Source organism: Girardinichthys multiradiatus, chromosome 9 (genome assembly GCF_021462225.1).
Source record: "Girardinichthys multiradiatus isolate DD_20200921_A chromosome 9, DD_fGirMul_XY1, whole genome shotgun sequence".
Classification (NCBI taxonomy): domain Eukaryota; kingdom Metazoa; phylum Chordata; class Actinopteri; order Cyprinodontiformes; family Goodeidae; genus Girardinichthys; species Girardinichthys multiradiatus.
In genome coordinates, this window is record NC_061802.1 from 29347192 (window position 1) to 29359965 (window position 12774).

Consider the following 12774-nt stretch of genomic DNA (forward strand, 5'->3'; position numbering starts at 1 on the left):
TGGATGTGTTAGAACGGCCCAGTCAAAGTCCAGACCTAAATTCCACTAACAGTCTTTGGCAAAACTTGAACATTGATGTTTACTGACATTTTGCATCAAATCTGACTGAAGTTAAGCTATTTTAGCAAAGTGAAGGCAGAGAATAAACCTGTCTGTAGATGTGAGAAACTGGTAGAGACAAACCCCAAAAGCCTTGCAGCTATAACTGCAGCGAAGAACATGGCACACTTTCACGTTTTGTATTATTATTAAACAAAAACTATAAAACTACATATTCCTTCCAGAGCATTATGTTGTGTTGTAGTAGCTGTAGTCGCTGCAATACTTAACGTAAAATGAGAAATGTATAAAGGAAAGTTATAAACTTGTTTCCTGTTTTTGTTGCGTTCTCCCGACAGTCCAAGTTGTCCCAGAAGCAGCAACGCATGATAAAGAACAGGGAGTCGGCATCGCTCTCTCGCAAAAAGAAGAAAGAGTATCTGCTCTCGCTGGAAGCTCGTCTGAAGGTGGCGCTGTCTGAGAACGAGGTGCTCAAGTGTGAGAATGGCAACCTGAAGAAGCAGCTGGAAGGGCTGCTGGGTGAGGTGAGAAGCCAGGTTGTCTACTGTATTTCTAAACGTTAAGCACAATTTACAGATTTGCAAAAAAAAAAATTAATAGAACTGAAAGCTGACAAGATGGGGCAAAATTATTGTAGTAACATATAATTTATGGTCTGTTTGCACTTTCTTTTTGAAGAACTCTGTTCTAAAAGCTACAGCACCAAAGAGAAGAGCTGTGTGCCTCATGGCGGTCCTGGTGTTTGTGGTGCTCAATGTAGGACCAACAAGGTGAGGGTCGGACCATAAACATCTGCATTCCTTCATCTGCAATCAGTGATTTGATTTGGTGGTTGAAGTTTAGTTTGAAACTGAAGGAGAGCTGATGCTGGCAGATACTGTTACTAAACAGTAAAAAAATATTTTAAAAAACCACCCCTAACTGTAACACCGTAAACGTACATGTTTTTAATAACTGGAGGAAATCAAACGGGAAGCCCCATGACTCACTGTGAGATTCTCCCTCATGTTGGAGGTTTAGTAGAAAATGCCAGCTGAAAACAATGTAGCATTATATCACTTTTTCTCTGCACCAAAATATAAATGTTTAGGAATTTTGTCAAAAATGAACCGTCGGGTCAACACTGACTTTGTTTTTAATCACAATAATTCTTCACTGTTGCGATGAGTGGCATTATTTAGTTCAATTGAAGGTGCAATCTGCTCTTATTCTTGCTTCATGTGATCTAATTGGAAAAAACGGTAATGATTGTTAGTGGGTTTGTGTGCAGACTGCATGAGAGTTTAAAAAAAGCTCAAATCTCATGGGTAAAGAAGTTTCAAAAGTCTAAAACATTTTACATAGCAATTTATCTTATGTAGCTTGTACTAACAATCGTGAGAAATTCGAATTTGTGATAAAAAAAACATAGCAGGGGTTTGAAAAAGCCTGATTTCTGCCAGCAGACAGAGAGATTGTGTAATTCCATCAACTAAAGCTCAGCCTCCACCTCCAACATAACAACAGATTCTGTTTTCGTTTTGCAAAAATGTTTTCTTTTGGGAATAGCCTTTTCCACAAAGCATTACTTGGGAGAGATGATCTGCCTGCTCTCTGGGCTGGGAAACCTCTCCTTTTGGTTGTTTTCTACGTCTCTGTAATGAATAACTTTGCCTTTTTTGATCTTAGTTGAACCTTTTTTACATTTTGTCACGTTGAAACCACAAACGTTAATGTATTTTATGAGGACATTATCTGATCAACATTAAGTAGTGCATAAATGTGAAATTGAAGGGGATACATAATTTACAAATATAATGTGGTGAGCATTTGGATTTGCTCCCATTATTCTGTAATCCCAAAATAAAATAAAATAAAATCGAGAGCAAGCAGGTGTCAGAACTCACCTCATTTGTGCACTCTACAAATTTGGCCTTTTATACAATAGTGCCAAGAAGACAGACGTTTTTCAAAAGAAGCCATAAAAAGTCTCGTTTGCAGTTTTGCACACAGCACAGAACGGCATATGTGGAAGAAAGTCAGATGAGAGCGACCTACAAAATGCTATGTGTAGGGGAACACCGCACATCACCCTGAACGCACCAACCCAGCGATGAAACCCTGGGGGTCAAAAGCATCCTGGCTCAGAGCTGACAGGAATGTAGATGATGCTGAATTCAGGGCAGTCCTAATAGAAAACCTTTGCTATAGTGTTGACCCGGTGGAGCTGAAATAAACCGCACAGCACACTTTTCTATTGTTTTAATAAAATTTTGAATTGTAAATGGTAAATGGACTGAATTTATATAGCGCCTTCCAGTCATACAGACCGCTCAAAGCGCTTTATACTAGAGCCACATTCACCCAATCGCACTCACTAACGCTCACACATTCATACACCGATACGCAGATCGGTAGGAAACTTGAGGTTAAGTGCCTTGCCCAGGGGCACATCGACATACAGCAGGAGGAGGCTGGAATCAAACCCACAACCTTCCGATTGCAAGACAACTACTCTTCCTACTGAGCCACAGTCTACATTATTACTTCCACTTTACAATTATTGTTGATACTGTGTTGGTTTATCACATCAAATGTTGATAAATGCATTAACGTTTGTGGTTGTAATGTCACACTGTGTTAAAAAAAAAAAAGCTTTAAAGGGTGTGAAGGATTTATTTAGCGAGACGCTGTATAATTAGCGTAGGATATCTGCATGTCTCAACTCATCCTTCCAACACAGATCCTCTTCAAAATAATCTTTTAAAATGCATTTTTGGTCTCTGTATTAGACATTTTTATTTATCCTTTGTAATAAATTAGGAACTGTTTAAAATGTAAAAAGTATCCAAGACTTTTTCGTTAGCTCGCTGATTGTACCTGACCGTCTTTTTCCGTCTTCTTTACTGTTTGTGTCGTCCTCAGCTTGTTTCAGAGCGGCTCCGTCTCCAGCCTTGACGTTGCTCCCATGCAGCACAGTGGCAGACACCTGCTAGATTTCTCACCAGAGGCAGATTCTGACGTGTTGATGGGTCCCGAGCTCACCGGAACACCCTCGGAGATGCCAGACAGGTGGGTGTGGAGCCTAATCTGCACCAGCATAGCTCACATCTATGTACTTACCCAGTGTACTTACCCAGTAGTCCAGGATGCACCTGTGCTTGGCTCTGTCTGACCCGGTGCAGCTCATTTTACCATGTGTAAACATACATGCAACTGATTACAAACTTAGTCAGTGTCAGCCTTTTGAATGGCTGCAGACCCATGGCCAGACAGGTGGTGCTTGAACTTACAGTAAGAAGGTGGAAAAGTGGGGCCAGGTCTTGTTTGACGTTAAACTCTGTATTGTTAACAACAGTCTATTTTCACAGCAACCTATATATTTGTCTTTCTTCTTTAAATGGCCTCGAGGCTAAGCAGTCACATTTGGAAACTGCATAAATAACTCCTTATTTTGGCAGCTTACCCGAACCCACGTGTGTTTTGCAAGGTGGTCATCTAATGCCCCCATGGCATTAGCAGTCTGTGTTGTGTGTTAGATCTCTGTGCAGGGTATGTCGCATGTTAATGCAAACCATTCACCAGTGGTATCAGGTTTCCCTGCAGCAGTTAACCAGCTCAGGCAGGAAGGAACACATTAGCCTTTACTTAAGGGGCTGACGGCACCAAACGCAGCGGGACAAAAAAGAATGATTTGGAGGGGTGTTGCAACATAAATTAGGGTTCCTGGGAACAGAAAGGTGTGTGTGCTGGAGGCTTACACGGGCCCCTGGATAAAAATTACTGTCAGACCTCGGTGATCTGACATGTTGTCTGGTGGAGCATTTAGAGGTAAAAAAGATGGCTCACATCAAGAAAACCGAGTGGAAGGATTACGTTTGTCATATGTTTTTCTTAACAACCCTCCATTTAGGGGGGTGCTGATTGTAGACAGTTTGAATCAGCACTTCAACCATCAGAATCATTCAGTCTCAAGGAATTACAGTTATCATTAAAGTCAAATATATGAGATGGTAGATTATGCGAAACACAGTGCTGCTGATCAAGAGTATATGTATTCCTGGTTTATGGTAAGGCTTCTGTCTCTTGGACCGTTGTCCTCATCAGTCATTGGCAGCCTGGTGTGGGCCGTTGGGTGGTAGAACTCAGTTCTCTTTAGCAATTTTATAGTGACCGTGTGCAGGATTTCTAACAGCTTGTGTCTCTCTGCTTTTTTTTTTGAGAGGAGGGTCAGAATTTCCATGTTGTGTTCAGTGATTGAAGCTCTGCCCCCTGAAGCAAAATTAGAACCTTAGCTCCAGATTTAATCCTCAGGGTTCCCGTGCAGTCTGGAATATTTTGAATTTAAGGTTTTGCCGTGTGCATAAGCATTCTCTAAAAGTTATATTTATACATCCATATGTTTGTCCTCCATCAGTCCTTCCCTCCATACCTTCATACATTTTCCTACCATGCATCATCTATGTGTTGGCCATCCATCCATCCATCCATCCATCCATCCATCCATCCATCCAGTTTTACCATATGTTAATGGCCGTGAATAGTTGTCACATTCCTCCTAATTTAACAGCATCTGTGTGTTATTTTGTTTCAGTTCTGAGGATAAGGCGCTGATAGTTGTGAAAAGTCCCATCTTTCTCAGACCCCCCCCCCCCTGCCAGCCTCTTGTTAACAGGACCAAGTGCATTGAGTAAGTAATGAAATATTGTTGTGCCCTTCTGCACTTTGGGCTTTCCCCTTTTTTGCATAAATCCCCAAAATCATTACATTTTCGCTGTGTTAATTTGACAGGTTGACTCATGAACTGAGAGGTTGGGTCCACCGTCATGAAGTACAGCAGAACAAATCCAGACGCATGAGTAACAGCAACCATAAACCCATCAGAAACATTCTAGTAGGTTTTTAACTAGTACGTTAAAGCAGAAACACTGACTATTCGGGCCTTTATGAGTGAAGTCACCCAAGATATATTGTTCAAAATGTATATTGCAAATCAAATTCCACCTCTTTGTATCGCAAGCTATGATCTACAATGTCAGGTATTTCTGCTGTTTAGATCCTTCCTCTCACCACTTTTTCAGCACCCCTCACATCTTCCCCTTTTTCCGCCTCTCATTTCTTTTTGTCAGCCAGAGTTTAATCCGGCAGTCCTGAGAAAGTAAACACAACACTTCAAGGGGAGCTGTGGGATTAGTGCCCCCTGCTCTCTTTTCCAACATTTTATTCCCCTAAATCAGTCACAGCAAGTGCAGTCTCTCACAGCTGCCCATGTAGAAAAGTCCTTCTACTTCTTTAGTTTAAGAAAAACAAGTAGATTAGATTAGGTGACTTGGTTGTAAAGCTTTTAAAAACATTGTATTACAAACTATATTTGCACTCTGGTCTAAGGAGGGACTTGATGTTAAGATGATGAGATTCAACAGGATCGCTCTATTAAGTGTGTGTTCTTGTACTTGCTGCTGAGTGAGAACCATTTTTCATATTTTTATCACACAGTGAGGACATTTTCCTGGGCCTCACGTTTCAAAATTCTGTTCTTGGGACAAGGGTTAGGTTTAGGACTAGGGTAGGAATTAAATATTGTTAGGGTTAGGTAGGAACTGGTTAGGGTGAGGTTTAGGGTTATGCCCTAGAAATCAAGGAAAATGAATGGAAGTCAATAGAAGTAACTGAAAGTCCTCATAAAGATAGTAAAACACGGATTTGTGTGTGTGTGTTCCTGTCTTGGCAGCGCAGTGAGAACCATTTTCCCGATTTCACCATCTAATTGAGGACCGTTTGTACCAAAGTGAGGACATTTTGCTGGTCCTCACGACCTATTTTGCTAACGGTTAGGTTTAGGACTAAAGTGTGAATTGACTTAAGGTTAAGGTTAGGGTTAGGCATGAACTGGTAATAGTTAGGTTTAGGGTTATTGTCAGGGTTAGGGCATAGAAAGGGTTGAAAATGACTGAAAATCAATGGAAGTCAATGGGAGTCAACACATGGTCCTCACTACATATAGCAAAACAAGAGTGTGTGTGTGCTCTACTTTAAAAAACATGTTTTATGTGCTTTACAACATTGCTGCAACTGGACTCCTTCTTTATGTGATTATATAACTGTTCATTTTCTCCGCAGAAAACGGATAATAAGGAGGATGACCTCGTTCAAATTGTCCCAGTCCCATATGGAGAAAGCACAGAGAAAAAGTGAGTCTTTGCCAAGTACAGAGCATATAAGCTTATGTGTTTTGTTTAGGCATGTTTTTTTGTGATGCAGCTTTAGAGGTTACAAACTGACATTTTGCATCCATGCAGCAAAGAATTTGTCGTTATAGTCCACCTTTTAGCCTTTACCATTATTAAGGTTTTAATTCAGGCGAGCCTTTGAAATATAAGTCATATTTCTTCCCCCTGCAGTTCTTTCATCATTAATCAGTGTTTTTGTGCATCTCTGTAATCCATTAACAGAAATCCAGGCAGTGAGCTGCAGATTTACTACGCACCTCAACACACCTACAGTGACTTCTTTGATGAGCTCAATCGTCGCGCAGACACTTTCTACGTGGTGTCCTTTCGTAGGGTGAGTAAAACAGATTAAAGTACGAAAATGACTCCCGTCTCACAAGCAGGATTAAATCCGCAGCTAAACTTAAGTCAACATTTTTTTGTTCAGCTAAGCTTATCCTATCAGTCTAAAATGAAAGTGAAGTTTCTTTAATTGGTCAACTTTCCATTTCCATTTTATGAGCATTGTAATATTCAATATTACTATCACTGGCTATCACCTAGTGCAGCCCTAATTTCTGGGCTTTTGTTCCATTAATTATATGATGATTTTGTATTGTTGAATGAGATTTAAAATGAAACTCTTGTGTGTACAGAAGTCTTTCCAGAAACACTGGAACTAGCGGTCCTGGTAAAGATCACAGTCCTGTTATTCACTGTGAGAGTTTATTTCTTACATTGCTTTATTTGCTGTTCTTACTCAGTTTATGTGTCTGTATTTTGTTTCCTGGGTTCCTGTGTGGGTGGGTGTGAGTCCGCATAATTATGTGGGCCACTGTTCAGAACTCGATGATGTTATTATAAAACAGCAAAAGCTCAGGGTTAAATGTGATATTTGTTTAGATTAGGCCATTCACCACCATTGCTGACTTGTGCTCTTCAAGGTGAAAACATTTTGCAGCTTTTCATGCCTCATTCAGGCCTTTTCTCCAGCAGTTGGACCAGGGTTGGGTTAGACAAATAGTCAGGGTCACCTTCATGTCGAGGTTACCGTAGGCCGACGGGACTAGCAGCCGCGTCTCTCTTTAGTTGTGAAATGGGGTGATGCAATGGAAAACAAAATGCTGAAGAAGGAAAGAAAATATGACCCTCCTATTCTGTTGTTGTGCAGCTCTGCAGAACTTTTTGTGTTGTTTTACCATCAGCTCCTTTGTGTGAAAGTGTACTGGGATGAGGTCATGGAGTCACTGCCGACTGTTATTGTGTGTTGCGTTAGTCAGGTTCAAGGAAATTCCATCTGTTGTCTTAATAGCGACAGCTTGCACGTAATGTTGGGAGGTTCGGGGTTTTGCCAGTGCTCTGATGACGACCAGTTATGTGACCGATTTTTTCCGGCATCCCTCCACCCTCCAGTTACAGTTGCTCCATCAAGCCCTTTGAATACAGCTGCTTATCTTGGCTTGAAGCTCATCCTTTGTTTTGCTCTGCTGTGCGCATATATGACACTGAAGCCTTCTCCCAGAAAAGGATTTTACTCAAATTAGTTTATTTTAATTAAACTGTCTTGTAATCACCTAATCTCTGACTCTAACCTATTGTCACATTTACATCCTTCCTTTTTTTTAAAGTTTCACAAAGACTGAGTTGTATAAGCAGTGTGTGATAATCAGCTGATTGTTTTATCTAACATTTGAAATAAGAAACATATTCGGTTTTCAACTTATCTGATCATTTCAAAGCTGAAGAAAACTGCCTTGGTGATCCATGATTGTATCTGAGTGTTTTATTACCATAATATGCTTTAAAGCATTTGAATTTTTAGCCATTTATTGGATTCAATCAGATTGTTTGTTTTCTGTTCTAAAGTGTTCGTTTTAGTTTGCAGCCGCTGTAATTTTAAGTTAATCAAAATCAACTTTATCGCCAAGTTTGTACATACAACAAACAAGGAATTTGACTCCGGTACACTTTGCTCTCTGGGTTTTTTTTATTTTTTATTTTTATTGCGTTATAAGATATATTCTGCATATATCTTTATGTCCTTAAATATATATATACAATATACACATATACAAGGTGGAATTGCGACTTCAGTATGCTGTTGTTTTGTACTCTATTGAATGTTCAACAGAGAAACAGCCTGGGGGAAGAAACTGTCTCTGTGGCGGCTGGTTTTAGTGAACAGTGCTCTGTAGCGCCACCTGAAGGTAAAACTCTGAACAGTTTATGTTTATGTGTGGGGTCTGCAGAGATTTTAGCAGCTCTTTTCTTGACCCTAGACCTGTATAAGTTCTGGATGGAGGGAAGGTCAGCTCTGATTATTCTCTCTGCAGTCCTGATTATTCGTTGCAGTCTGGACCTGTCCTGTTTTGTGGATGAGCCAAACCACACTGAGATGGATGAAGACAGGACAGACTGAATGATGGCAGTGTAGAAGATAACCAGCAGCTCCTGTGGAAGGTTGAACTTCTTGAGTTGCCTCAGGAAGTACAGTCTCTGCTGGGCCTTCTTTCGAACAGTGTCTATGTGTGAAGACCATCTCAGATCCTCAGAGATGGTGGTTCCTAAGAACCTGAAGTGATCCACGGCCGATACAGTGTTGTTGAGGATGGTGAGGGGGATGGTGTTCTCTGAAAGTCCACCACCATTTCCACAGTCTTGAGTGGGTTCAGTTCAAGGTAGTTCTGACCGCACCAGTGTACCAGTCCCATGGCTTGTTATTCCCAAAGGTGCAGAAGGTCTTGGTCTGCACACACATGTCCTCACAGAAACTGATGTATGATGTCACCACATCAGTTAGTTGGTTTAGGTCAGTGGCTGAAGTTTCAAAAACAGTCCAGTCTGTGCAATCAAAGCAGGCCTGTAGCATCTGCTTTGATTCCTCAGTCCACTTCTTAACAGTTTGAACCTTGGGTTTGGAAGCTCTTAGTTTCTGTGTGTAGGTTGGGATGAGGTGGATTAGATAATGGTCCGAAAAACCCAGAGCAGCCCTGGTAACAGCATGATATGAGTCCTTTAAAGCTGTGTAACAATGGTCCAGTGTGTTTTTGTCTCTGGTGGGACACTTAATATGCTGTCTGTATTTGGGGAGTTCATTGGAGAAGTTTGCTCTGTTAAAATCTCCCAGTATTATGATGAAAGAGTCCGTGTATTTTTTCTCCACGTCTGTAATCAGCTCAGCAAGATGTTTTTCAGCAGCAGAAGTGCAGCCATGCGGTGGAAAATATGAGCCAATTATTATAAACGAGGAAAACTCCCCCGGAGAATAAAACGGTTTACAGTTTATGGAAGTTAATGTTTCTTGCTTTAAAACTTGTGGAGTAAAAACTATAGTATTATGCTTAAATACTTCTTAAACTGTCAGATTTTAGGTTTTGATTCACAATTTTGTTCTACAGGAGTTGCATCATGCATGTTTTATTCACATAATAAATGTATCTGCTTGCATTAATGTCCAGGTCATACGTTTACATACACTCTTCCTGACCTTTGGGCTTTTGATGATGCATTTTAGCCATTCTTTTCTCATGGAGGACTTTACACAACATGTAACTCCAGAGATTTTCAGAAACAAGGGTTATGTATGTGCCCTAGTTTGAATTTCTTGTGGATTTTGTAATCCACACATGGCCAAAAAAATACATATTAGGGTTACAGAATGTTAGTTGAAAAACGCAAAATTATTGCTGAATATTGCAGTGATGGTATTGGTTGTTGTTAACCCACAATTTCCTCTTTCTTTTCCATCAACACAACGTCCCCGTCACGTTCCTTGAGCCTAAGTGTCTCTAAAATGTGCATGTGTGGCTTTAATGTACATTGAATTCAGTCCAACCGGCCGGAAAATGTTTTGACAAGCAGTGTGAATGAATGGCCGTTTAAAGCTGTTGTAGCTGCTAAATAAGGCATCCTGGCAGTCCTTTGTAATTGCAGCATTACACACTGATTCTGTAAAGAAAATAACCATTTTACATATTGTGCAGGTCTAATCCACACAGGCTCCCCCAGAAATATTTGGTTTATGTCCTACGGTGAGTTGCAGGGTAACCATATGCATTATGTAGCCGTCAACAAGCTTCTGGCATCATTCTGGCTGGATATTTGACCCCTCCTCTACGCAGTGACTGTAGCGCTCGTTTAAATTGGTTGGTTAGCTAGACTAACCAGCTTTAAGCGTAGTCCAGGGTTTTTCAGTACGGTTGAGTATGGAGTCATTGGAGAAGTTTAATGTTGGCCTGCTTTATCTATTCTATAACCAGTTTTTATGCGTTTTTGGGATCTTTGTTTGAACTCCAAGCTTTGGCTAAATCCGCTTAGCTGTATGTCTGAATCCAGAGCTAATTTTCTGTTTCTATTATTCCATCCACTTTGGGCAAGACACCAAACATGTAAGCCAAACATACCCCCAGCATGATAATACCACTACCATGCTTGACAGTTGGTATTGTGGTATTTTTTGTGGTTTGAAATCCTCTCCTTGGATTCTCCTGGTATACTTCTTGTCACTGAATTAATAGCTTAGTTTTTATCTTCTGTGGCCATCAAACCTTTCTCCACAAACATATTATGTTTCCAGGTGGGCTGCTGCAAATTTCAGCCATCTCTCTGTCCAGGCTGATGTTAAATGTGCTTCACTGTAGACATTGACACTGGCATTTCAGCCTTGGTGGTTCCTGGATTGTTCCTTCACATCCCAACCAGTTTTATTCACAAGGTTAAAATCCTGTCAGATACTTTTCTAAAAAGAAATGTGACCACAAAAACACATTAAAATTGGTTTTGGATTGATAAAGCTGATTATTGACTTTCCAGAAGGGCCCTGCCCCCGCCTTTTCTGAAAATTTGTTAAGTGGCCGTTGGGCTTGGAAGGCAACCAATTTAAATGAACTCTACCATTATTAGCAGTGTCTTAGGTGTTGTAGGACCTCCCCTCCAGAGGTTTCATGCTCCAACAAGCACTGCTTCTAATTTTAAAACGGAAGTCAGTTTGCGTGGCTTGGTGAAGTGGGTTTCTTCCTGCAAGTGATTCCAAAGCTATTTGCCTAAATCAGATGCTTTGAAAATGCATCTCGTGTCTGATAACTTTGCATTAAAACCACATCAGTGATTTGCCCAAAGCCAGGGATTAATTTCGATTCAGAATGTTACAACCTTAGCTCTAAGTTGACAAACACATGCAGCCAACATTTATTTATCTCCAAGTGAAATGCTTTTTCCACTCGATGAGGTTCTCCTCTTTGTTTTCAGGATCATCTTTTACTTCCTGCCACTAACCATAACAAAGGAAGTCGGCCCAAGATGTCTGTCGTGTTGCCAGCCATGAACATAAATGGTAAGTGCTGCAGCACACGCACAACAGTCAGAGTCAGACGCTCAAGACAGTCCACCATATAAAAGAGAAGCTGGAAGGAGGTTCAGGAACAGGAATGCATCACTGGTGGTCTCTAGCTGGTGGTTGAGGCTGATTTTCGTTATAGTTACATTTTCTCTACTTATTCCTCTCTGTATTTTGTTTTTACAAATCAGTGGAACAACATTTTATGCCATCATGTTAATGTTACAGTGTGTTTTTCTTTCTGCCTCAAGGTTGCACATTAGAGAGTTTAGAGTTCCTTTGTTAAAACAGGATATGGGTTCTTTGTGTTTGGGATCTAATTAGGTTCAGTTGTTATGTTTGTGCTAATTCCTAATTGGAAACAACTTTTACAAGTTCAGGAATGCATTCCTCAGATCAGAAACATCTCAACACTTTGGTTTGAAGACATTTAGCAACCTGTTAAACGCTTCAAACCGTTTATAGAAGCTGAATGCTGTTGAACTACACGTGATTCTGCGTTTTGACTATATGCAGATGAGAGACGCTACTGGCTGGAGTCGATGCTGTCACGAGGAGCGTGCTTGCTTGTCTTGGTGGGTGGTGATGAGAGTTTGCTTGGCTGCATATAAGGAGGTGGGCTCTGGGGTACTTTCGCCAGCCCATTTGAGAAGCTCTCATGCATTAATTTGACTGCCTGCCCTGAAAAGCAAAAAGACAATGAAAAAACTGATATATATGAGTTACTTCTGAAGATTTGATGCACAAAAACCTCTCCTGCTTTTGTTGCCAAATTGTTGTTTTATGAATCACTAAATTGGCTGTTTGGTTCCTATTTCCATGAGCTTATGTAAGGTTTTCACCAAGACCCTCAGATCTGCTGGACCTCTGAAGTCTACCAGAGTGTTGGTGGAAAGACAGCATTATTGAACAAATTCTTTTACTTGTTGTTGACTTTAACAAAGCCTGCATACAGTGAGCTGCCAGATACTGTGTTTACGAGTGTACAAACTGTTAATAAGACAGCTGTACCGGTCTTGACAGCTTAACAGTCATTTTTATTAGCTGGATAAAGCCACCCTGCTCTTCTGTTATCTTCACGTTCTGTGGCAAGACACCAGCAGCAGTTTCCATCTGAGATTTTAGCAGCGATGAATGAATCGGGTCATTAGGAGCCGGTTGGTCAGCAGGAATGGCGCAGTGATCAAGAAT

The 12774-nt window shown here is 40.7% G+C and overlaps 1 protein-coding gene across 1 annotated transcript in view; it reads left to right on the plus strand.

The window, feature by feature from the left end:
- Window positions 1–12774, plus strand: part of atf6 (activating transcription factor 6) — a 38541-nt gene that overhangs the window by 17033 nt on the left and 8734 nt on the right. Inside the window, exons 8-15 of the mRNA XM_047374228.1 lie at window positions 399–584; window positions 739–830; window positions 2965–3111; window positions 4634–4729; window positions 4831–4933; window positions 6160–6230; window positions 6492–6603; window positions 11496–11580. Of these exons, the coding sequence (XP_047230184.1) occupies window positions 399–584; window positions 739–830; window positions 2965–3111; window positions 4634–4729; window positions 4831–4933; window positions 6160–6230; window positions 6492–6603; window positions 11496–11580 (892 nt within the window). The remainder of the gene's footprint in view (window positions 1–398; window positions 585–738; window positions 831–2964; window positions 3112–4633; window positions 4730–4830; window positions 4934–6159; window positions 6231–6491; window positions 6604–11495; window positions 11581–12774) is intronic.